The sequence below is a fragment of the Phodopus roborovskii genome, unplaced genomic scaffold (assembly GCF_943737965.1).
Source record: "Phodopus roborovskii unplaced genomic scaffold, PHOROB, whole genome shotgun sequence".
In the NCBI taxonomy this organism is placed as follows: domain Eukaryota; kingdom Metazoa; phylum Chordata; class Mammalia; order Rodentia; family Cricetidae; genus Phodopus; species Phodopus roborovskii.
Window position 1 is genome coordinate 4,432,153 of NW_026126487.1, and position 26,709 is coordinate 4,458,861.

At 41.0% G+C, this 26,709-nt stretch overlaps 2 protein-coding genes across 2 annotated transcripts in view; one reads left to right on the forward strand and one right to left on the reverse strand.

The window, feature by feature from the left end:
• The window catches only part of LOC127230009 (carboxylesterase 1D), a 392,242-nt gene that overhangs the window by 296,042 nt on the left and 69,491 nt on the right, over positions 1-26,709 (reverse strand). The window lies entirely within an intron of this gene.
• The window catches only part of LOC127230010 (carboxylesterase 1F), a 31,529-nt gene continuing 8,193 nt past the window's right edge, over positions 3,374-26,709 (forward strand). Inside the window, exons 1-11 of the mRNA XM_051195134.1 lie at positions 3,374-3,460; positions 7,166-7,370; positions 9,525-9,669; positions 11,867-12,000; positions 14,191-14,344; positions 16,140-16,244; positions 16,888-16,992; positions 19,986-20,024; positions 22,246-22,386; positions 23,785-23,865; positions 24,051-24,198. Coding sequence (XP_051051091.1) covers positions 3,409-3,460; positions 7,166-7,370; positions 9,525-9,669; positions 11,867-12,000; positions 14,191-14,344; positions 16,140-16,244; positions 16,888-16,992; positions 19,986-20,024; positions 22,246-22,386; positions 23,785-23,865; positions 24,051-24,198 — 1,309 coding nt within the window. The 5' untranslated portion in view covers positions 3,374-3,408. The remainder of the gene's footprint in view (positions 3,461-7,165; positions 7,371-9,524; positions 9,670-11,866; positions 12,001-14,190; positions 14,345-16,139; positions 16,245-16,887; positions 16,993-19,985; positions 20,025-22,245; positions 22,387-23,784; positions 23,866-24,050; positions 24,199-26,709) is intronic.

The following is a 26,709-nucleotide window of genomic DNA, read 5'->3' on the forward strand; positions in this document are numbered from 1 at the left end:
AAAGCAGTGTTACGAGGGAAGTTCATTGCATTATGTGTCCATATGAAGGAAACAGAGGATACTCACATTAGAGAATTAACAGCACAACTGAAAGCCTTAGAACAAAAAGAAGCAAACTCACCCTGGAGGAGGAGTAGATGCCAGGAAATCAATCAATTTGAGTGCTGAAATCAATAAAACAGAAACCAGGAAAACAATACAAATAATCAATGCAACAAACATTTGCTTTTTCCAGAAATTCAACAAGATAAACAAACCTTTATCCCAACTAACCAAAAAGCAGAGAGAGAACATGCAAATTAACAAAATCAGAAACACAAAGGGGGACATAACAACAGACACTGAAGAAATCCAGACAATTTTCAGGTCATACTTTGAAAACCTGTACTCTACAAAATTTGAAGATTCAAAGGAAATGAACAGATTTCTACATAACTATCACTTACCAAAATCAAACCAATAACAGACAACTTAAATACACCTATAATGCCTAACGAAATAGAAGCAGTCATTGAAAGTCTTCCAAAAAAAAAAAAAAAAAAAAAAAAAAAGCCCAGGACCAGATGGCTTCAGTGCAGAATTCTACCAGAAATTCAAGGAAGAGCTAATACCAACACTTTTCAAATTGTTCCACACAATAGAAACAGAGGGTTCATTACAAAACTCTTTTTACGAGTCCACAATCACCTTGGTACCCAAGCCACACAAACACTCAACTAAGAAAGAAAACTACAGACCAATATCTGTCATGAACACTGATGCAAAAATACTCAATAAAATACTGGCAAACCGAATCCAATAATACATCAGAGAACTCATCCACCATGACCAAGTAGGCTTCATCCCTGGGTTGCAGAGATGGTTTAACATAGGAAAAGCTATCAATGTGATCCACCATATAAAGAAACTGAAAAAGAAAAACCACATTATCATCTCCCTAGATGCTGAAAAAGCCTTCGACAAAATTCAACACACTTTCATGATGAAGGTCTTGGAGAGATCAGGGATAACAGGAACATACCTAAACATAATAAGAGCAATATACAGTAAGCCAACAGCTAACATCAAACTGAATGGAAAGAAGCTTAAGGTGATTTCTCTAAAATCAGAAACAAGACAAGGCTGCCCTCTCTCTCCATATCTCTTCAATATTGTACTTGAAGTTCTAGCTAAAGCAATAAGACAACAAAAGGAGATCAAGGGTATCCAAATTGGAAAGGAAGAAGTCAAACTTTCTCTATTTGATAGTTTACATAAGTGACCCAAACAACTTTACCAGAGAACTCCTACAGCTGATAAACACCTTCAGCAAACTACCAGGATACAAGATAAACTAAAAAAAAAAAAAAAAAAAAAAAAAAAAAAAAAATCAGTAGCCCTACTTTATTCAGACGACAATGGGGTTGAGATAGAAATCAGAGAAGCATCACCCTTTACAATAGCCACACACAACATAAAGTATCTTGGGGTAAAGCTTACCAAACAAGTGAAAGATCTATACAATAAGAACTTTGTGTCTTTAAAGAAATGAAAGAAGCTATCAGAAAATGGAAAGATCTCCCATGCTCTTGGATAGGTAGGATAAATGTAGTAAAAATGGCAATCTTGCCAAAAGCATTCCACATATTCAATGCAATCCCCATTAAAATCCCAGCACAATTCTTCACTGACCTTGAAAGGATAATAATCAACTTTATATGGAAAAATAAAAGACACAGGAAAGCCCAGACAACCATGTACAATAAAGAAACTTCAGGAGGCATCACCATCCCTGACTTTAAGCTCTACTACAGAGATATAGTCCTGAAAACAGCCTGGTATTGGCACAAGAATAGATAAGTAGACCAATGGAATCAAATTGAAATTCCTGATATTAAAACAAACATCTAGGAACACCTGATTTTGACAAAACATCTAAAAGTATACAATGTGGGGAGGAAAGCATCCTCAACAAATGGTACTGGCACAATTGGATGATGGTTTATAGAAGACTGCAGATAGACTCATGTCTATTGCCACGCACAAAACTCAAGTCCAAATGGACCAAAGACCTTAACATAAATCCAGCCACACTGAACCTCTTAGAAGATAATGTTGGAGCCACCATCACTCCTCTGCTTCCTCTTCACACACTTTTCCTCTAAACTGCCGTCATTTTTCATCTTCTTGTTCTGAAAACTCCATACAACTGGGACCAGAAGGCCTAGTTTTGTGACTGGCTTATTTTATTTTTCATAGTTTCAATTTTTGTCTACACGATAGGATGTTGTTTTCACAAACAGTATTCAGTGAGGGACAGACTATCAGTTTATTCATTTTTTAGCTCATGAACTTTTGGGTTGTTCCTTCCTACTCTTTTAAATATTAAATAAGTGCTGTTTTATAGACATTTTTGTACAGCTCATTGTTTTCGTTATTGAAGGTGTGTTAATAGAACTGGAATTTTTGTGCCACATAGGAACTGTCTTCTTAGCTATTAGAGAAATTAGCCTTTAAACTACATGATAATCTATTACTTGTGTTTTCCTCTCCAGAACATGACTCTGTATTTCCATGTTACTACACAGTGATGCTCATAGCCACCTTGAGTAAGGATATGGCATTTGCTTAGCCAGCTGTACCAGGCTGTATTCAACTGAAGCACTGCCCTAAGGCATTTGGTGGCCCTATGAAGGGGAAACCAGAAGCTCCCTTCATCTCCACAGAGTAACCTCATGATATGGAGCTCTCACATGCATGCCAGTCTCTCCCTGTCCTCACATCTGGTTTGATAAATGTTCAAAGTATGCGTGAATGGAAGGATGTAAAGGTGGGAAAAAAGAAAGAATGAACGAATGAAAGAAAGAAAGAAAGAAGGAAAGAAAGAAAGAAAGGAAGGAAGGAAGAAAGAAAGATTTGGATTTTGGTGAAATGGAGTTCATCTACTGTAAGAACATTCTATCCCTAAATCTCAGCCCTGAAGCAAGTGAGCAACTTTGGTTGTAGGTGACCTCAATCAGGGCCATTCACAAGTCTGCTACTCAACTAATCTAGTCTTCTCTAAGGAGGCTTGATGAAACTTGATCTCAATACCAAACATAAGAGCCCAAAGTCTAGGAAAGAGAAGCTCAGAGATGAGCTCAGATCTTGGTGAGTAGCTGTTGACCTCTGAGGGTTCCCAAAACTTTTCATCGTGTTATAACCCTCCACCCCCATCCACCCACCAAAGCTTTAAGCTTGAGTTTGAGATGTCACGGGGCCGGAAGTGACTATTACCAAGAGAGTTTTTCTGTTGGTCTGCATTGTGTAACTGAGCTTTGTGGGCAGGATTTCCTGGCAGGATCCCAGCATGTGGGCAGGACCTTTCACTCCCCTTCCTTGCAGGTCAGAATCAGAAACTCCGTTGACCTGGGAGCCTGTCTCTGAAGGATGTGTCTCCGAGTTCTGTTGTTGGTATTGCAAGCAACCTTCGTGGTTTGGGGTGAGTACTTTCGAAATAAGAATTTGTGGGGACACGTTTTAAAAATATTTGCAGAGTTGTGCATAGAGCAAAAACAAGACAGACCTATTCAGTTCTCCATGGGAATTCACTCTCCTGACTTGGGCTTGCCTTGAAGTGGCCCAAACCACAGCACAGAACACACTGAGATTGGGAGAGGATAAAATCCCTGAGACCCAGCAGCACACTGTAAAGAAGGTACAGAATGACAAGGAGCCAACTCCAACACAGAGTTTGTGCATAACTCCAATCAGGTGGAATAGATTTCCTTTCTTCACTGGACCGCAGAGAGGATTAGGTGGCTTCATTCCTAAACTTCTTAAGGAGATGCACATTTGCAGTAGGTCTCTCCTTCATGCCTCTGTATGTGGTGGGTCTTCCATGCATATCCTCTATTAATACAGAAGTATGATATATAAATAGAAAATATGAGTTATGGTCAAGATAATACATCAGTCACTGAAAAGACACATTGTTATTAATTGTTCCCAGGAGGAGTAACATAGAACTGGAGAGGGGACACAGGAATTGCCAGGTCAGTGAGGAGGCACAAGGCTGGAGACTCTGCAGCCAGTGCCTCTTTTGTTAGCATTTCAAGAGATGCTAGAGAACAGTGCTCATCTTAGCTGTCTGGTACCAGGCTCTGGGTGGTGAGGGCAGGTGAATGGTGGACGGGTAGACAGTAGTCCACACTACCAAATCTGAGTAAAGCAAGTACTTAGGATTGTGACTGCAATGGACAGACCCTTAGAGTGACAGTTCCCACAGGACATGATGGTCTCATAAACATGAGACATAAAATGGTTACTGTGTGATTATAACATAGATTTTAACATGTATCTTTGGCATTTTACTGACTGAGAAAAGGGGCTCAAAGGGATGTGTGTTCTTGCAAGTTTGCCTGGAAAATCGGGTCCTAGGCTGTCTCTAGATCCTGAGTCCAGAGTCAGTGCTCAGCAACCAGTGGCCTAAAAGCCTCACCCTGTCTGGACATGTGACACTGAGAGAGGCCTGGAACTGAGTGGAAAACAGTAATGAACGACCCAGACATGGAGTAGATCATTTTTGCTACTGGTTACCCTGACAATGCTACTCTTTCCATCTTTAAGAGGTTCACACAGGATGCCTCCAAGTTAAATGGTTTATCAATACTTACTTAGAAAGAATTCATCAAGCCATGTTGCCAACTATGGATCGCCTCATATCCAAGATCCCAGGAAGTCTGTTTCAGTGGTATACTAAAAGTTAAAAGTTAAACAAAATAGTAATTATTAACAGCAATGACAAAAGGAGACAAGCATGGGATTGACTACTAATGGCACTAGGCTTTGCCCTAAGCTTGTAGCCAGAATTTCCCAAGAGTGTCCAATATTAATGGCTGTCTCTATAAAGCTCTTCTTAAACTTCGGATGAGGTCACACTCTGATAATTTAATGAATCTGAAGTAAAACACACATCATTAATCCAGTGTTATTAAGTCAAAACATCATAAGTTGGCACAGAATTTCCCTTGCTTTTGCTTATAATAAATAGCAGCAGAGATTAAAAAAAAAAAAACCAACCAGATGCCCATATTATGGAACTCGTTATTGAGATCATGTCTTATAGATACTATTTTGTGAGCTTGGTTCCCATAAAAACTTGCTGAGAAAAACCTGGAATTTTCTTTTCTGACTACACATTATTATTATATTTAAATTTATACAGTATTCATCTTTATTTTTAATCTTTTCAAGCTGCTCTCAGCTCTCCCCCACCTTCCTACCCACCCACCTTCATGTTCTTTCTCTCTCTCAATTTCTCTCTTGAGGGAGGAGTTGATATACTCTCTGCAGCTGGAAGGGAAGAATGAGGATCAGAAGATAAAAAGTATGCGTTACGGGTGATGCTCTGAGAAGTAGGCTGTTAACCAAACAAGGAGACACCAGAATTGGTGGTGATTAAATGCATGCATGTCCTCCTGAGGTTTATGGAGGACCCGGGTGGTTCTCTCTGATCCCACAGAAGGAGGACAGATGAGGAAACTGCAGGGAGATGAGAACGGAGCCAAAGCATCAGACAGGGCACTGACTCAGCTTCTTCTCCCCTGGGAGGATGCCACACAGACAGACCAGAGTCCTTTAGATCATCGTCTTCACAGTGCCAGAAAGGCTTCTGTTATGTAATTGCCCACCATGTGAACTCTAGTCATTTAGCCAGGTGCCCAGTGCCCTCCCCAACACACTGGACTCTAAGGATTGTCTTCTCTCCATGGACTCCACCTGGGCATCAATGGACCATTCATCATTACGATCCAAGGTCTGTGCTGCACTTTCTGGACTTCTTCCTTTTGCTGGCTGCTTAATCACTCTGCATCTCCATAATCCTTAGTCATCCCTCCTGCTGAATGTCAACAATTCATGAATGATGTCACCACTCAGAAGACCTCATTTCTTCCAACCTCTCTAGCCCCTGCCTAGCTCTTCTTTTGAAACATTTCTTTTTTTTTTTTTCAGTTCTTTTTTTTTAATTTTTCTTATTTTACATACCAATCCCAGTTCCCTCTCCCCCTCCCTCCCTCTCTTCCTTTTCCCCACCTTCCCATGCCCCCTGACACCCTCCCCTGCCATTTCCCACCCACTTCACATGTAGGGTTATGCCTTACAGGAGGGGTCATCTAAATCTGTCAAGTCATTTGGAGTAGGGACTCCCTCCTGCCTCTAGGTTAAGGGAGTATCCCTCCATGGGGAACATGCTCCCAAAGTCCTTTTATGCACCAGTGATCCATCCTGGTTCCACTGTCAGAGGTCCCTTAGACTGCCAGGCCTTCTAAGTGAGACCCATGTTCAGGGAGTCTGAGTCGGTTTAATGCTGGATTCCCAGCTATCTGTCTGGGGGCCCATTAGCTCCTCCTTGTTTAGGTCAGCTGTCTCTATGTGTTTCTGCAACCTGATCTTGTCCTCCCTCTCTGCATCTGGATTCCAGTTCTGCTCAGTGTTTAGTTGTAGGTGTCTGCTTCTGCTTCCATCAGCTACTAGATGAGGGCTCTATGATGCTGGATAAGTTAGTCATCAATCTCATTATCAGGGAAGAGCATTTATGGTAGCCTTTCTACTGTTGCTCAAATTGTTAGTTGGGGTCAGTCTCGTAGGTCTCTGGACTTTCCTCTAAAGTCAGTTTTCTGTTCAAACCTATAATGGCTCTCTCTTTTATGGTATCTCTCTGTCTCTCTCTCTCCTTTATTCTATTCCTCCCCTGACTCTGTTTTCTATTCAGATCATATAAATCTTTCACTTTTTGGAACATTTTTTTATCTCTAGCATCAAGTTGAGCATGTCTGTTTTCCAGTAAGGCCACCTTCCTGAGACAAGGGGCCACTAGTTCTTCCTCTACTCAGCATGCACTCAGCACCAGGAACCTAATGGATATAGGTGTCTCAGAAGGAAACCATCGGTTCTGTCTGTCCTAGCAGTTCCCCTTTCACTGTGACTTTGCCTGGATGCTTTTCTACCTCACACTCCAGCTTGATTTTGAATCAACCCTCTGAGTAAGTGTTCCACACCTTAATTTCAGTCTAGAAACAAATGAGACCCATAAGTATTTGGGTAACTTATTCAAGGTCATGTACTTAGAAAACAGGAAAACTCACATGGAATCCAGGTCTGATCTTTCCCTCTGATGTGTTCTCATTTTCTCCATGTTCCACAGGGCACCCGTCCTCATTACCCATGGTGAACACTGTTTATGGCAAAGTCCTGGGGAAGTACGTCAGCTTAGAAGGATTCTCACAGCCTGTGGCCGTCTTCCTCGGAGTCCCCTTTGCCAAGCCTCCTCTTGGATCCCTGAGGTTTGCTCCACCACAGCCTGCAGAGTCCTGGAACTTTGTGAAGAATGCCACCTCTTACCCTCCTATGTAAGCCATATGTAAGCCTATGTAAGCCACTGGGGTGGGCATGGGCCTCCTTCAGTGAAAGCATATGTCTTAGAGTGATGCATGTAGAGTCAACCACTGGTCCAATGGCCTTCTGGAGTCCTCAAGATTACTTTAGAAGCATTACTGACTTTTCATTCTTCTCTAGATGATCTGCTTATTACCCTCTTTAAACTGACAGTATAAATAGAACTGAGCATAAGAAGTACTAATCCAAAGTTGGTATATGAGAGAAATTAAAACCAGAGTCTGAACCTAGATGCCCCTCAACTGTAGAGTGGATAAAGAAAATGTGCTATATTTACACAATGGAGTACTACTCAGAGGTATGAACACCCTAAAATTCGCAGGCAAGTAGATAAAACTAGAAAAAATAAAAAAACCCCATCCTGAATGAGGTAATCCAAAACCAGAAAGACAAGTATAGTATGTACTCACTCATAAGTGGATACCAGACATAACATAAAAAGATAACCAGCCTACAATCTCCAACCCCAGAGAAGCTAGAATCCTCTTCCAGAAATAGATGGAAGCAGATGCAATAATACACAACTAACCTTTGGGCAAATCTCCTGGAGTACAATCAAAGTGAGGGAGGAGTGATAATATGAACAGATGAGTCAAGACCATGATGGGGAAACCCACAGAAACAGCTAACATGAGCTAGTAAGAGATCACTGACTCAGGTCTCACAAATGGGGAACCAGCATTATGACCGAATTAGAATATATGAGGCCACTGGCAGTGGGTCCAAGGTCTAACACTAATGCACAAACTGACTTAGTGGTGTCTATTCTATATACCTTGCCCAGCCTAGACACAGTGGTATGTGGGGTAAAGGGAGGTGCCTTGGTCCTGCCACAATGAGGTGATGAAACAGACTTAGTACTCTTCCTATGGGAGATCTTACCCTCTACAAGGAGCAGATGGGAGGTGGGGAGAAGAAGAGCACAAGGAGAGGAGGAAGGAGGACCTGGGATTGGAATGAAAAAAACTAAACTAATAATAAAGAAAAGAAGCCAAAAAATAAAAGAAAGAAAAAGAGAAATCAGTCATATTGCCTGCTTTGGGCTCATGAGGCAGCTGGGAGAGCATCAGAGAGGGACACCACTAACCAGAAGAACAAGCAAAGGAGCAACAAGAGCAGAAAAGAAGGGCTGCATGTTTAAACCTCATGCACATTTCATACAGTGACTGCCTAACAGGGGCAAGAACATACTGGCTCTTTTGGTAGAAATCAAATTAACAAGTCCGACAGAAAAACAACCTCACAGATATCTGTCAATCAAACCAGGCCACAATTGTTATGTGAGCCTGTTTTTATTATTATTATTGCTTACATCTGGAAATTTGAGGTCCTATATTAATTAATTGAAATTTTGATCCTAACTGTCATGTATTAAGCTGTTGATTGCACGGTTACATTTTGAAAAAAAAAATAAACCAGTGTCTGGGTTCCAAGATGAGTCAGCAATTCCCACAAATTCCATTTCTATTCTGTACTGGTCTTTCATGATCTCTCATTAGGGAAGCCAACAGTTATTCTTTTCTAAGAGGCTGACAGAGGTCTTTAGAGATAGCATTGGCTTTACTTGGACCCGGAACATTTCTGCACAAAGCAGGAAAGGTACTTAGCCAATATTGTCCAGTGTATCAGTGACTAACTACTAGAATGCAGGTCATTGAGATCATCCCATAAAGACATCACCCATAACTTGCAACAGGCTAAACAGTTATTAGTGGAAGTTCTTGGATTGACAGATGTCTCAGAGAGGCTAGAAGAAGGTCACTTAATGAAAGATCAGGGTCACCCCTTAGCCCGCTGCACTAGTTTTAGACAAGGGCAGACACTGTTGAGATTATCATATCCCAGGTAGTTCAGACTGTGAACATCTCCCCATTGCCCAGAATGTACCAAAGGCTTCAGGAAGGGGGAAGATGCCAGGTATTTAATGGGTTTGGGATCTCGGGGTTCCTACTATTTTCCCATAAATCCCTCTTATTAATTACACCAGATTCTACTCCTGTGAAAGCAGCTCCTTTTACTAGCTCAAACATCTTGGTACAAGGTAGAGATCCAGGTGACATTTCCAGCTTCTATATGTTGGAATTTCAGGTGTCCACTGTCTTCTCCAGGTGCTCCCAAGATGCAGTGAGAGGGCAGAGGACCAATGACTTCCTAACTAACAGAAAGGAGAAAATCCATCTGGAGTTTTCTGAAGACTGTCTCTACCTGAATATTTACACTCCTGCTGACTTGACAAAGAGCAGCAAGTTGCCAGTAAGCATGGGGGCCCCTGGTCTAGTCCCTTGTGCTACAGCATCCAGGTCTTCAGTGGGACTGGAAGGGGATGCTTGCAGCTAGATGCATGGTTAGACAATCCAGGACTGGGTCAGGGATCAAGAGCTCCCTTTCATCACAGCAAATGTTAATACATCACTTCATTTCTCCCAAAGATCCTGATTTTGGTGGAATTGCTATACATCTGGAATGCACAGCTTAAGTTTTTTACATTCGCTCACACAAATAAAAGATTCTCAAAATGATTGCTATTAGTTGTTATATTAAATATATCTTCGGAAAAGGTAAGAAACGACTTACAATGATATTAGTACCGGAAGGAATGCTAGAGAAAAATGAACAGCCCAAGCCTTTCTATACAGATAGATCATGAGGCTCAGATAGGGAAGGGAGAGTGCACAGAGGGATCACAGGACAAGAGCCGTGTCTTCTGTCTTTAGTCTTTATACCTGTGTTCCTAGGTAGTGGCTGGCAAGGGGGATGTGTGCTGCCTTTCTCCCCCAATACCTGTGACAACTGTCAGGTGGAAACTCTCATAGCCCATGATGGCTGTGGAAGGAGGAGTCTGGGGCAATCTCATAAGCAATTTTCATGCCCTTTGCCAAACACCTGTGATTTTATTGTAGCTCCTTCCCTCCCTGGCTGCCTTTGGCATGTGCTGATGGCCTAGTGAGTCAGCATTTCCCATTGAAATGAAGAAGCAGGAGTGGGCATGCTGCCAGTTACAGACCACACGTAGATCAGAACAGATCAGAATAGAATTTGACTCTAAACATATTTGCATTGCAAGAGGAGGTGAGAACAAATCTCACTCCCACTCATTTATTCAGCTTCTATTTTGGACTCAGTGTCTACACAGCAAGACTTGAGTTCAGGAGAAGCAAGGACAGGAACCATTATGCATAGCCTTGCCTTCAAGGACCTTGTCATCTGGTCTGCACAGAAACCTGGGATAAAAGTTTCAATGGACCATTGGCCATCCTTCAGGCTCAGTCTGTAAGATGAGCTTAACTGAGACCCTCTATGTAAGTGGTAGAGACCCCAAGGGGAAGAAAAATGGAAACTTGTGGAGCTTGGAAAGCAAAGGACTGCCCAGCTATGTATGCACACATGGGATCTTGGCATAGAGTCTGGGTCTGCTTCCATTTGCTGAAAGAGCAGGGATGACTTCCTTCCTAGCCTCTTTTTCCCTCACATGTTGTAAACTGTCCATAGTGGCTGCTGAGCTGTACCTGAGCCCTAGTGGAGGACACAGCAGCACTGACACTTGTCAGAGCTGTGGGAGGGCCTGGATTCTGGCCCAGACCATTGAGCCATGACCAGGGACTGCACTGGTTATCAGCTCAGCTGTGAGCTGGGCCAGGTGGCTGCTCAAGTACTACCTCCACCTTTCATTTGCTGTGGGATCCCAGCAGAGGTGCCTCAGTGTTTCTATTATCAAATGGGACAATCTTTGTTTCTACATTATAGAAAATAATCATTTTACTGTGCTATGATTATCCTTGTTTTCTCTTTCCTGATTATTAGCAGTGTTGTATAAGATTTCAACTTTCTTTTCTCTCAGTTCAGTGGAATGTGAGCTCTTTAAATCCTTAAATTAATAGTTATTGTATCCCCCCTCAGTCTGAAGCTATATAAAAGAATCTGTTGTAGAGTATATCCTCTTAATTGTTAGATGGCTGAAGATCTGATGGAGAGTGGGGTTAGCAAGATGTAGAGGATTGTGGTAGAAAGGTAGTGCACTCAAGTGACAGGACAGGGCACTAACTGGGGGTCTGGGAATGAGTGTATAGGCACATCATGGTTAACAGAAATGAAGCCAAAAAGACTCAACTGCCTGAATGGACCAAGTATCAGAATGTCAGCATGCTGGGAAAAAGATGACATCTTTGTCCTCTGTTGTCCCCATGATAATGTTCTCAGTTAGAGCAGCCCTGGGGAGACTTGGCACACTGGTCTAAAGAAAAAGGTAGGGACATTAAACAAGGTGTCATCCTGTCTTCTAGTGAATCAAGTTGAGGCAGATGTACAATATTATTCTGTAACCAAGTTGGCACTGGTGAAATTCGAGTGGTGATGCCCTGAGTCAGGACCAGGCCACAAAAACAAATCAAACATCTGAGCCCCTTCACAATTCAATTTCTATGACAAGTATGGTTCTTTTCTTGCTACCTAGGTGATGGTGTGGATCCATGGAGGAGGACTGGTAGTGGGTGGTGCATCAACCTATGATGGACTGGCCCTCTCTGCCCATGAAAATGTGGTGGTGGTGGTCATTCAGTACCGCCTGAGCATCTGGGGATTCTTCAGGTAGGGTTTGTGGACGTTCCTCTTTGCACGTTGGTTTGTGTTTTGAGCAGCTCTATAGCAGTGCATTTGAAATTTGTCAATAACAAGGAAATTAGATTTTTTTAGATCAGTTTTTGGGTGCCTGGGAACCAAGGACTGAATCATTTCATCAGATTTGGGTATGGTGAGGGTCCCTAGGCTACAATGCATCGTGGTAGAAGAGTAGAAACTGAATCTGTGAGATAAAATGGTAACTACATGGCAAGGCATAAAGTTGGAGAAAATGGGAAGGCAATCTTGCTCTTTTGGTAACAACTTCCTTTCTCAGGATATCACATGATTCCCTTGAGCACACAGATACCTGAAAAACACAGTGTGCTCAATGAAAGACCCCAGCATCTACAAATTCTACCACTGAATAAACCTGACATTATTTACCAAAGCCCCTTCTTCTTATAGAAAAGACCATATTCAGATCATTGAACATGCAGAAGCAAAGATGCTAGAACCCAGTTTTAGTAATTTTTCCCTGAACAGGGATGTTTGATAAATTTTTCCATGATGGTGGTTCAGTCCTTCATTACTGGTCCCTATCTACTTTACGCTCCTCGGCCACACTTCTCTTGCTTCTAGGATCTCTTCCTAGATGCCTATTCTGTGGGGAAAAAAAGTCTTATTTGTCCTGAAAATCCCAGTCTTCATGTTGCTGCCTTTGAAATGGTCATCTGTATTTCACCGGCACTCTGCACTCCTGTGTGGCAGCAATCAGAACCAGAGCACAGCACTTGGACACTATGCATCTCCTCACAGGGAAGTAAGGAAGGGGTGGCTTCGTGAAACCATCTCAGCTAGTGGTTCTGCAGGCAAGTTCTCAGGTGGCTATGAAACCAAGTTGTCCAAGAAGCTAACCACGACCTCAGCAGTGCTCGCGTTACTTCATGATGCTCATAACAGTGTAAGGGCCACCACTGTGAGATGCTCCCTTGCCCTGGCCTTGCCCCGCTCCTCCCCACTGCCCAGTCTGCTCTTTCTCTGCCTCTCTTCTCCCTGTACTCAGGCACTGTATGTTCCCTGCTCCCTCTCTGTGAATACCCTGAGTGATTCCAGAAACTCTTCCACACTCTTTGCAATCCCTAATTTGCCTTTAAATCCTACCTCGTCCTTTCACCTACCACCTGGTCTGTGGAAATGCACGGAGCTTTCCCACTTAGCAGAGAGAAACTGAGCCCCTGACACCCACTGAAAGTTCCATAAACAAAGATCCTCATCTGTTTACCACAGGACCCTACATAGCTGCTGACTGCTTCAAGCACACATTTGCTCACAACACGGACCTTTCATACATGCTGGACTCCTTTTTTTTTTTTTTTCCTCACCATTTTTCCTAGCAGGCAACAGCTCCTTGTAAGTCCATCTTTAAAATACGCCCAGAGTCCTGCTGCTTTGGATCCACATTTTCTACCTCTCAAAGCCCTGTTTCTGTGGGATGGGTTAGGGATGGGTTAATGTTATAACCAATGTTTTAATCAAACTTGCAACTTTTACATGATGAGCTGCATATGTGGACAGAACACTTGGTGAAATAATGAATGATTGGGTGGTGCCATGCCACTGTATAATACTCACATGAATTTCAGTGACTGAGAAGCCTTGCCAAGGTGCAGAGCAATGGCTCTGTCTGTGTCTCACAGAAGCTGCATGCATGTTTTTTTGTTCCCCAACCCCAAAGCCTTTACACCTGCTGCAAATCTTAATTGAAATTGTTCTTTAAATATTTACAAGGCCCTGGTGTTGATTGTACTTAAGTCTCTATCAAATGCCACCAACTCAAAAAGGGTTTCCTCTAGTTATGAGTCCACAGGATATTCCAGACCTACCCTTGCTTCTTTCTTTACCTGAATTTCTTTTCCCCATTGCTGACACTGCATTATCATATTATTTGTTAATTTGTGCTCTGTGCTGTGGGCTGAGTGCTGCCATAGTTTTTGTTTCAAGATGTGCTATAGCCCTCACACCAGAGTTAGATATACATTGGACCCTTAGTACATAGTTAATTGTTGGAATAATACAGGAGAAAGTCATGCAGGTAAAGATTCCAATGTCAGATATGCAGAATTCACCTAGATTTTGGAAAGCTGCAAAGGATCCCAATATATCTGTGGTCCTAAGATTCCAGCCATGCAATGTATACACCTTCTTTGTCTCTTGCAGCACAGGGGATGAACACAGCCGGGGAAACTGGGGTCATTTGGACCAAGTGGCTGCACTGCGCTGGGTTCAGGACAACATTGCCAATTTTGGAGGAGACCCAGGTTCTGTGACCATCTTTGGAGAGTCAGCAGGAGCTGAAAGTGTCTCTGTTCTTGTAAGTGTCCCAAGCACCAGGCTTACTGATGGGAACTATTAGAAACCAGATGGTTGCTTTCAAAACACAAAACATGAACTCATTGTTCATTTTATTCACTGTACAATATTGATAACCAGTCATTGACAACCAAGCTAATGGTATTTGGTTCCTAGGAAGCTCAGAATTCAACGTAGTGATAGATATCTCCAGTTCTAGCTTGAAGCAGTGACAGTGCTGTCCTCTTCACTTAGCTGAATTCCTTTCCCCTTTATTAATTATATTTTTCAATTATTTAAAGCATGTTTATTCAAGAAACAGGTTGAATCTCATTTTACACAGGCTTTGGCCTTGTCATGTTTCTGTTAAAGTTCGTTGAGAATTTCATACAATGCATTTTCATGATATTCATTCATTCCCTGTCATCTGCCATATCCACCTCCTCCTCCCTCCCATTTAACTTTGTACCTCCTTTTGTTTTAAACTCATCTAGTATAGTTTATGCTGTCCATACACTCTTGGCTTCCACTGGAGAGTGTTCTATCCACCAGAGCCACACTCTTACAGAACACTGACTCCCCTTCTCTAAGCTGCTATCAACAACCAGTGGCTTCTTAGTCATGACCGGGGCTTGCCTTGCTTCTCTTGGGAAATTGGGTTGATTATAAATCACAAGTAGGAAGAATTCATTGTTTGGATCCAAGGTAGATCTATATGTTTGGGATTTCACGTGTGGACAGTAGGCAGGATCTTCTCTGCAGTGACCTCATAGTTTGTCATGACTCATGGCAGCAGCAGAATCTGGGCAGAGGGGTGAGTTCTTTTAGGGACAGTGAGTGAGAGGAAGGATGTATGAAAGTGAGACAGGGTAGTACATGTGGGAAACAGCCAAACTGGTTTGTAAAACAAAATTGCTTATGTGGATAATTGGAGTTACTGCATTTCATTTTACACACTCTTTTCATATACACCCACATTTAAGTCTAAGGGAAGAAAAATTACAGATTAATATTAAGGAGAAAAATGGCATCCATAGCCCATGACTCTTATACCCTTCCTGTGGATATCTTGTCATATCTGTATCTCTTGTTTCCTCAAAGTATGTCTATTATCTATCTATTCATCTTTAATTTATTCATCATGATTCCAGGCATCCTCTGACGCATAATCTTATGCTTTTTTTTTACAATGAAACTATCCTTTAAAATGCAGTATAGCAAAAATAGCTACCAAATCATTAAACATACATATAGCATTATCATTCATAATTGTACAGAGTTCCATAGTAATCCATGTGTTGATTATTTATCTACTACTGTAATGCTATGGCCTTGAAGTATTTACCATTGTTTCCATGATGGTACCACTATTTTCCCTTTCTTTCCACTTCTTCCTTCTCTTTCTTCCATTTTTTGTGTTAGCTTGACTCAAAGAAACTGCATCCTTTATATTTTTTTTCTTACCTGATAATTTTCTTGATAAATCAAGATAAAAGAATTTCTCAAACAGAATTTGTAACTAGGGATTTCTAAAATTTCTAAAATGTCCCTCAAGTATTTTTTTTTTGTCATCATAGGCACTTGCCACATACTTCTGCTACTGTTTCTTATTCTGTGTCCTGGTTTTACTTTACTCAGTTTCTCTGTGGAATCTCAGGCCCAAGAAAATACTCAGAGAGAGAATAGACAAATGAAATGCTGTCACATCTACTGAGTACCAGAGTCTCTGAGAAGAACCAAGACAGAGGAACATTTGGGAGGCAAATGGGTCATGGGGCCCCTCCTGTGAGCATAAACTCTCCTCCCCTTCTCTCTAGATGTTGTCTCCCCTGGCCAAGAACCTCTTCCACAGGGCCATTTCTGAGAGTGGTGTGATCCTTGTTCCTGGTTTGTTTACCAAGGATCCAAGGACAGTCACTGAGGTATGTCCCACCCTGGAAAATGGCCATAATCTTTCCTGGAGTCCTTGGGTGTGTTTCTGAATGTTGGACTCAGCAATGTTCTCAGGGGATTTCTGAAGTGATAATAGTTGGACAAAAAATCCTTTCTAGGGTTCCATCTGAACTACACTCCATAGGTTCTGAAGTTTCTTCCTGTGAGTCCTGTTAATCAGATGCCTTGAAAATCTGCATGGGTCATGTGGGAAGACAGGGTGCCCTCTGAAGCATTTCATATATATTAGCTCTCCTTGTATAACAGTCACTGGAAACTAGAGTCCAAATGACTAGTCAATGGAGAAAGTGGATCTGAAATAGACAGTGGAATTGTGGATTCCTAGCCCTTTATCCACTGCCCTTGGCTTCTTTTAAGACAATACACTTCTCTAATATTGTGACTATTTTAAAAGTTAAGGTAACAGACTCAGATGTGTTCATACCACCCATTACAAATTATAACAGGGGCAAAGTTTTGTGGGCCCTAGACCCCAAGTGTGCTGGTCTAGAGTGTTTTCAGGATCACTTGTCTGTCTATAGAAATGGGGCTTAGGATGGAACCCACAATCTACACCAATGGTGCATACTAATGTTGCTCATGGCCTCTATGGTCGCCTGTCATCTCATGCAGAAAATTGCTATTATTGCTGGGTGCAAAACTACCACATCTGCTGTCATTGTTCACTGCCTGCGCCAGAAGACGGAGGATGAGCTCTTGGAAGTCATGCAGAAATTGGTGGGTGTGTTTTCCATTGGTCTGTATTCTAAGTTCTTGGTTCTTGGTTTATTCAGCTGTTCTTTACCCCTAACTTCTTGACATAGTTTCTCCTCTCTGTCTCTGTGTCTTTCTCTCTCTATCTCTATCTCTCTTTCCCTCTCTCATTCCTGGTGAGAGAGCAGTGTCAACCATCTGATTCCAAGTGGCAATTTAAAGTTTTTCTTTTATTATTAGAAGACTTTAGAAGAAAAGAAATTCAGTAACAATCTGGTAAGATTTTTCAAAATATTCTCCTAATTCTTTCTAAATTTAATATTCCACTATTCTTCTTTCAGTTGTGTTTTGAGAGATTAAACATTCCATTCTTTTGAAAGTTAATAGTTTCTTGGGTTTTGAGCATAGGGCTATTAAGTAAAGTTTTCAGAAACATTTCACATTTATTTTCTTGGAAAATTAGGAATCTATCCAAAGTAGAAAAACACTCACACATAATTTTCAAAGATTATGTTTTATGAATAGCCAAGCCTGTCTATTCATCATCCATCCACTCATGCATACATACATACACATATTCAATTAATTGAAATAACTTTATCAATCTACAATTAACCTATATCTCACTGTTCATGGATCTATAGCAATCTATTAATTATCCAAGTGTCACCCAATCAACATGTATATGCATTTTTATCCAGTCCTGCCAAAGCAATTATCATCTATCAGCTCCCTGCTGGTTTTTACATTTTTCTCCACACTTCCATCTGAATCAGTAGTGAATATATTGAACAATTCCATCCATCGTTATATCTATCTATTTATCGATCCAGCCTTCCATGATAACTTCTTGGAAGATTAGTGTCAGAGTAGGTCAAACAAAAATTGAACATTTTTTTTTTGCTTGCAAGAATAATCTAAGAAGAAATACAGTAATATGTTTATTAGGATATATGTTGTGTTGTTGGAACACAGAGAGAAAGAACACTCATTATAGCTAGCAAGAAAGACTGATATTTTGAGGTTCATTGTTATTATTATTATTATTATTATTATTATTATTATTATTATTAGCCACTTAGGGGCCCAGTCTGATGCAGGCTTTCAGAAGATCAGAGAACTTGGAGAGGATATGGGGATAGCCAAACTACTGGAACAAAGAGGCACAAACACACACTGGAACTTTACTGAGAACCAAAGCTTAATTCTTCATCTTATTTCTCTCTCTGCTGGTTTCTCTTCTGACTCTTTTCCTTTTCTGTTCTAGTCTTTTACCCTGTTGTTGTTTTTTTTTTTCTTCCCAATTGTTTCCCTTTCTACATTTTTCCTGATTTTATCCCTTTACATTATTGATGTTTCCCTTTACATTTCTCCTTTTCCTGTATCTCTTTTATACCTCCTAATACAAAGATTTCTGTGCAAGAAAAGATTACTTCATAACCATAAGTTATGTATTTTCCAAAAACAAATTAAAATCTTTACATAAGAAGAAGTCACATTGAAATCACGTTACATTTTTCTTAGAAGTCCAAAAGTAGTTAAACATTTTCTTTACCCCAAAGCAATGATTCATTTATAACTGATTAGCAAAGTATTAAGCAAGCTATGTGTATTTCAGGCAGTTCCTTTTGTACTACTTAGCCCCATTTCTCAAAATTTCAAGCATTTACCAAAATAGTACAGCTAAATGGGACCATTGTTCAATGAAAAGCTGTTAAGGACCATTTGATAGTCTGACCATAACTCACAAATACGTCAGACACATTTTCTGAAGTAGCAATACAACTCATTCAATTTTGGTGGGCTGGAATGAGTATCAGTGTGTTTATAGGAGTTGAGATCATCTATTATAAGCAAACATTCAAGTTAGAAGAAGCCTTGAACAGCAAAAGTATTGGGTTGTAAGAAAATCTTCAAATTACTCAAATTTAAGAACATAACTTGTTCCAGGTCTCAGAAAATAATAAGAATCCACACCCCAGCTTCCCATTAATTTGTTGGCTTCATTCTGAAGCATGCTTTCCTCCTGAAGAAATTTAGCATAACAGCAATCAATACTCATACCCTGTATGCTTAGAAACTATCTCCTTCTCCAAGTCAACTATGGCTTAAATGTAAAGTTTGTTTGACCAACAGTGTCAGGTATCCATCTTTGTGCTATGCCCTGCATTCTGAGGCATGGTGATCCAGCTCACATGCTCATGAAGAATTACAAAAGGGGAAGGAGTAGAGGACTCATCCTGTTCATTCATCATCCATCCAGCGTAGTTTCCCATTGAGATCAAAACATCCTGCCACTGAAGTCACCTTGTCTGCAGGTTTTCTCAACAGAAAATTTGGGCTGTTGGTACCTGGAGGGAGAGATGTGAGAGAGGGCTGAAGGAGGATGCTGGTACAGAGTCAGGCATCCCCTTGGAGCTTCAGCAACTCCAACTCTGGGTCTTAGCACTTGGTAGTTCTTACAGTTGCCCTCCCTCAACCTGTTCCACTATGCACCTGTACTAAGAGGATGCCATGCAGAGAAGGAACTGGGAGAACAGTATAGCAGGAATAATGTAAACCTAGACACAAAAATTGGGGTTCAAGCTAAAGATCAGATAAGTAAAGCAGCCAGCCACTAGAGAGTTCTCACTTCTATCAGTGCTCAGACTGAAAAAGAGATTGTGTCCTCTGATTAGATGTCCAAACTGCATTGCTTCTCAGACTCTCAGAACTCCTTATATACACTCTAGTGCTGGGATTAAATGTGTGAGCTCTGTTTTTCTTTTAAATTGATTCACTCACATGTAGTCCTAAGTGGCCTTCACAGTGTTCTATCTGCCTCTGTCTCCTTATTCCTGAGATTAAAGATGTATGCCACCACTGCCTGGCCTCTATGGTTGTGGCTAGCTTTGCATTCTGATCTCCAGACAAGTTTCATTAGGATCATAAATAATATATCGTCACAGAACAGGGTGAAAGATATACTTTTTCTCCAGGAAGACCTCTAACCATAATCTCTTTTTTTGCCTTCACAGAATCTATTTAAACTCAATGTACAAGGAGACTCCAAAGAGGTAAGGACCTTTTAAGGTTTGGAGTCTAACAGTGTTAGGCTGTGAAATAGTTTCTGTTTGTGTAATCACAGTTCTTTCTTGTGTGTGTGTGTGTGTGTGTGTGTGTGTGTGTGTGTGTGTGTGTGTGTAATGTAATGTCCAGGTCTACAGCAGCAAAAAAAAAATCACTTATGGGTTAACAGAGCCAAGAGGACCAGAGACAAGACTGGCACTACTCCTCTGATTGCTGGTTCAGTGCTCCTAATCAGCAATCTTGTATCTTCTTCTCAACTACAATTCTTGCATTAAAAGGAGCTATAAATGAGGTTGTGCTGCCAGACAGTTAAATTGACTAATTAAGGGTCATGCAAAACATTGCTGAGGAACACAAATATCCTAGAAGAATCACAGGGTGAAGATGCCACACCCTTTTTCTTGTACCCAGACAACTCTAGTAGTGACATACGTTTTCCCCATCTTCTCACTTCCTATCAGCAGTCAGAGGCTAATGTCATTAGCTGTGCTGAATTTACAGTCATGTTCTCCGGTCCCTCCAAGGGATCCCAGGGTGCCCCTCAAATATCTGTGGAATTCAAAGTATCTCAATTTTTTCAGATCTTCAGCATAATTTAAAAGAATCTGTTAGTATGGGACAGGTTATGGTTTCAGAGATGGGCATAGCAGTGAAGCAGAAATTGGTCTGTCCCACTTAAAGAATCCCATCCTCTTGGGATAAGGTGTGACAAAATAAATTGGCAAACTACGTTATGTCTAATTACAATCGGAGTTAAGTTGAGAAACAGACAGTGGAAAATAGGGACAGAGTTAAAGCAAATGAATAGGGAAGTAGGAGGGGTGTGTGGAGTGTTGACACTCACATATCTTGAACTCCTACTTGACTCCATTTCCTAAAGGATACACAACCTCTCATGGGTAGTATAGACTGTAGTACAGACTGGAGACAAAACCTACAACACATTGGTCTTTAGGGACACTTGCAATCCAAAGTACGGCACCTCCAATTAATTACAGCTCCAAAAAGCTCATGAAAATAAGGATGTGTTGGTATGTCACTCTGTGGCTGCCCTTCTCTTTAATCTTGCTTCAGGACATTCATTCCTTCAAGTTAGAAATTGGACAGTCCTGGATTTAGCCCCAAATGTTAACATCTCTGTTCTTGGCTCATGGCCTTTTCCATTTGGCTATGATCCTCTTGACCATGAAGTCATTGTTGGGTCAACAATACAGTCCATCTAAGTGATGGGGAGGAGATCTACCTGTTTTCCAGTTTCATCATTTTGGGAAATGTGATACCTAAGGTGTACGATGAAACTGTGGAAAAGATAGTAAAGCATCTAAACTTGTGGATTTCATATATTTAGCATCCACATGGCAATAAGAAACTGCAGCATAGGTATGAAACTGAAGCTGAGGAAAGTTAGTGTCTTATTACCCAGAGTTGAGAAAGCAGTAATCCATGCTCAAATGGTGTTTTATTATGGTTTAAATAAATCTTACATATAGGAACTAGTTTTAAGAAATCTATGTTATACAATGTGTCTTTAAGCCATGAAATATGTAGAGCTATCCAGTAAGAAGCCTGAGCCATCAGCCAAAAAGTTTGTAATTAATATTAGGCCTAAGAGTGGTTATTTGGGAACTGGAGGTCAGGAGAGAGACCTCCAGTTATAGGTACCCATATATAGTAATGATGACAATATTGTGACCAGTGGTTCTCAAGAACCTAGTTCTAGAATTCCATTGCAACAGAGGCCCAGGATTCACCAATCCAGTATTCATGAAAACTGTATAGGCATAACTATTAGGAACAGTAAAAATAAATTCTATATGAATGATTAAAGTTTTATATATGTGTGTGTGTGTGTGTGTTTATAAATTTGAAGTGTTTGTATATGATACATATTAATGTAAATGCCTCCCACACTTCACTCTCCTATTTCTCTTAACCTCGTCACTCACAACTGCTGAAAATCTGGTCTCTGTGGTTCACTGACCATCCAAAGATACTAATTCTGTAGCTGCTGCCTCCAGTCATGAGGTCTATGTTCCAGCTGCTGTCATGGGGTCTGCATTCCAGTTGTAGTCATGGGGTCTATATTCCAGCTGTAATCATAGGGTCTATGCTCCATCTGCAGTCATGGGGTCTATGTTCCAACTGTCCCCTTAGACAGGCAGAGCAGCAGATGCTGGTGACCTGACACTGTGCTGCCCTCTTCCCCAGAACCATCCTTTTGTACCTACTGTGCTTGATGGAGTGTTGCTGCCCAAGGCACCAGAAGAGATTCTGAATGAGAAGAATTTCAACACTGTGCCCTACATCGTGGGAATCAACAAGCAAGAGTTTGGCTGGCTTCTGCCAACAGTGAGCATAAACAGAACCTATAGGCAGATGCTCCTCTATCCACCTGCTACCATGGCTCCACTGTGTTCTGTGAATTCTGTCTTTAAGCCCTGCATTGTGTATAGGGCAGCTGTTCCCACTGCTATACTAAATTCATCCAAGGAACATTTTCTGGCATGGCCTAATTGAGATGCCCAGGCTTGCGAACTTTATACCAATTACTCCTTGTTTTTTCTTAATGAATTCTGCCATTCTTAGCCTTGATGGGGTCTATTGGCATAACCATTGTGTTGTCTGAATGACCAAGGTCAAGCAGAAAGTGAGGGAGGATCTGGGAGTTCAGAAAACTCAGACTGTGGCACAGAGGCCTCCATCTTGTGCTTGGAATTTCAGGTCCTGAAGAACTCCACAGGAATTTGCAGTGACTTATTAGAGAAAATTGTTTCTGAGTTAATATTTATTTTGAAAAGGGAAAGTGAGACTTTTCTTTTTAAAGATTAAAACACTCACTGCTAATAGTAAAGAGTGTGTTTTATTCAGGAATAGGATAGCCAGGATAAAATGATAAGACATTACCTGAACTCAACTCCCTGACCCCGAAGCTGGCAATGTTTCCAGGCTGAGAATAAAGTAAGGAATGATGGTGGTGAGTCCACATGCCTTCACCCCAAGAAGAAAGAGACTCCTTTTGGTAACAGGAAGCAGAGGTCCAAGTTGAAATAAGAGCTTTAATGGAGTCATGTCCTTATCTTCCCCGGGGACTGAAAGAGAGATCAACAGAAAGCCTCCTCAACATTTATCCAAAATTGTTGACAATATTTTAAAAATTACCTTTAAGCTTTTGAGTTAAAAGTTTTGTTTTGACACAGTACACTTCAGAAATGAAAGAAATGATAGATAGATAGATAGATAGATAGATAGATAGATAGATAGATAGATAGGTGAGGATTTTGTATAGAAACAGTTCCAAAAGAGGGTTCAGTTCAGGGGCCAGACTTGTCACTGATGTTTTGCTGTTGCTTTGCTAGAGGAAAGAGTAATTTCATGTGAAAGCATTGGACTGTCTCAGGTAGGCATTTTGTGAGGTTGTGCTTAGGATGTGCCTTACATTGCCTGAGTCAAATGCCATGAGGTTTGAACAGATCAATTCAATGTGAGAGCCATGCAGCTCTCTTTGTCTGCAGATAGAGTTCAGAGATCATCAGCAAGAGCACAGACATAGCTGTCGATTCAGACACTGAGTCTGTAAATCCCCTTGCTTCACTGATTTCTTTTTTTCAAATTCATGGGAGACCCACACCCACTGATGAACAGATAAAACTTTCATGCCACAGTGGACTGGATAGTTTTCCTGGCTGTTTCTTTCTGTCCAATCCTGAGGACTTACAAATACCTAACCTGTTTTTCTTTTTTAAATAGATGATAGGATTTCCACAAACTGATGTAAAATGGGACAAGAAGATGGCTATGGCTCTCCTGCAGAAGTTAACTCCCTACTTTGTAAGCACCTTGGGATTTGTGGCCATTGGCTGGATGTTTCAAGGGATTGGCTCAAATTATAGTTCAGTCCAATATCTCCCACTGCACTACTGCAGGAAGGGTTTGCACAACTGGTGGGAAGGTCAGATTCAGTGCAGTCTCATTTGGTTGAACATGTTAGTGATTGCTTTTGTCATCCATTTCAGGGCATAAATGAGGATGCTATTCCAATTGCCATTGAGAAGTATGTAAGAGGTAGCAGTGAGCCACTCAAAATCAGAGATGGAATCCTAGAGCTCATTGGGGATGTGATATTTGGTATCCCATCAGTGATTGTGTCCCGTGGCCACAGAGGTGAGTCCCAGAAGTTGGATGGCAAAGAGAGACAAAGATTCTCCTACTTTGGCCCTAACCTGCTCACTTCCTAGGATAGACAGATGTGGGAACTTCTCATGGTCAGTTTGCAAAGTTTTATTCAGCAAAGGTTCTGTTCAGTTTCGTTCTTCAAGTAATAGACTCTGAGGAAGAGGTGTAAATGCAAGTCGTTAATTTGGTAGTTAATACCAGTAAAAAACACCATGGATGTGAGCACTGACACAGAAAAGAGATGAAGACCAATCAATAATACACTTCCAGGTACATGCCCACTGTGGACAGCAGGAACTGTGGAATATTTTGGGAAGGATCATATGTTAGGTCTCAGGATTATTCCTGCATAACAGAAAGGGGGTGTTTACCCACTAATACTCACTTGTTAGTTGAACAGTTTGTGTTTTTACTTGTTGGTAGACTAGTTATAGTGACCAGAGTAAACCATGAAGCAAAGAGTCATCAGTGCTGGAGGTAGAACTCAGGCTGCCCTGCACTGACAGGGGTACCATGCACCAAAGGCTCATAGTATAGATGACTTCATCTGCAAGAATCATTATGGCTGGCTTTTGTTTTTGTATTTGTTTTGTTGTTGGTTTTTGAGACTTCAAGTCTTATTAAAAATTTTATGTAAATAACATTTATTTCATTTATTTTATATACCAGCTACGGTTCCCCTCCCTCTTCTCCCAGTCCTATTGCAGTTAAATAAGGATCAGGATAAACAAATAGGCCGAATAGATGTTTATTCAGGGAGAAATAACTTAAAACCGAGACAGATGAACCACTGGATGCTCCCCTCTCCACATCCTGCCAGCAAGAGAGCTTTCACCAGCTCCTCCTCAGTCCTAGTTCCACGGGTCACTTCTGCCCCTGGCTCCACCCCCCAAATGACATGGTCAGTGCCACAGAAGGAGACAAAGTGAATACCCCACTAAAATTCCCTTTAGTATAAAGAAAAGTGTAAGGAGTAAGGTTTTTCCGCCGCCGCTGGTCTTTGTCCCGCCACCATGCCAGCCCCAAATAACACACAGAGACTCTGTATTTGATATAATCTGTTGGCCAGTTACTTGTTTCTTATTGTCTAGCTCTGACTTAAGTATTAACCCATTTCTATATATTTCCACGTGATCTTACATGGTCTTCTTACAGGGGAAAAGGGCCAGCGTCTTGTCTCCCCAGTCTCTCCATCTTGACTCCTCCTTACTACTTCCTCTTTCCTCCTTGTCTCCTAGTCCCTCCTATCTCCTTTCCTATTGGCCAACAGTGCTTTATTCATTAACCAGTATGAGAAACATATATACATAATGGCATCTCCCATCAGAAAAGATTTAGGCTTGATACAAAACTATATACAAAACAGTGAATAATAAGTGTGATCTAAGAAAAGGAAAATCGAGAACAAAACGACCTACATATCTAGTCCTAGGGTGAAGGCATAACAGAGTTTTACAATAGAGTTGTCCTAAGCTGGAAAACGTAAGTCTAGTACCTAATATATCTAACTAGGAAGAGAGAATAATAGTTGTGATAGTTTAATCTTCAACCTCATCAAGAGCTGAGATAGAAAATAACGATACTAGAGTGGACAGGAAGTGCGGATGGGAAACTTCCAAAATGTACAGCAAAGACAGAAACATCAAGCTACCTGGACAGTCACCCAAGGTCTCACAGCAATTTTGGTACACCCAGTTTTGGCTAAGGCCAAGAGAACTTGACAGACCACAACAACAGCAGGGAGGTAGAAAGGCTGTCTTACCCTGACTTGGCAAGGTCCAGCAGTCTTCTACATTTGTCTCCTGCAAACACATAGGACTGCATGACCAAATCAGTGGTCAAGGTGGGGGCAGTTCTTTGCCCAACAGGCCATTAGCTGAGGCGAGAATGAATTCCAGCAGGAGCAACAAACAGTGTCCAACATATTTTTGGGAAAGTACACGGTGCTGTCAGGAGCAACAGTGTCTCATGTCAATGGAGTACTAATATTAAAACATTTTAAATGCCATATTCTGTAGGTCTTTGAAAGGTTTGAAGAATACCTATCTATCTCAAATACATGTCTTTATATCTAGAAAACTTAACTAACACTATAAATTTTGACTATTATAGGTAACTATAATCCGTACTAAATTATACATTACATTCCTAAATGAGCTATATAAACATAATACATAAACAAGAGAAATATACATATTATAAAATTGACCTTAAATTGTGTCAATAAATGAAAATCCATTCCAAAACAAAGTATTCATAGCTATACCATAATCCCCTTTTTTTGCCTTTAAAAAGAATTGGCTGTGATCATTAACCATTTGTAACCAAGTCCATTTAAAGGAAAACAAACATTTATAGACAATATTTGGGAATTTGGGTGTCGTTCTTTCCAAACTACTTCCTGCTGTTAAAGGGTGCTGTCATGGGAGATCCTAAGAAGACACAGATATCTTGGCTGTAGTCTGCAAGGCTGCTTTGTTCAGCTGTTTTGAATGTAGG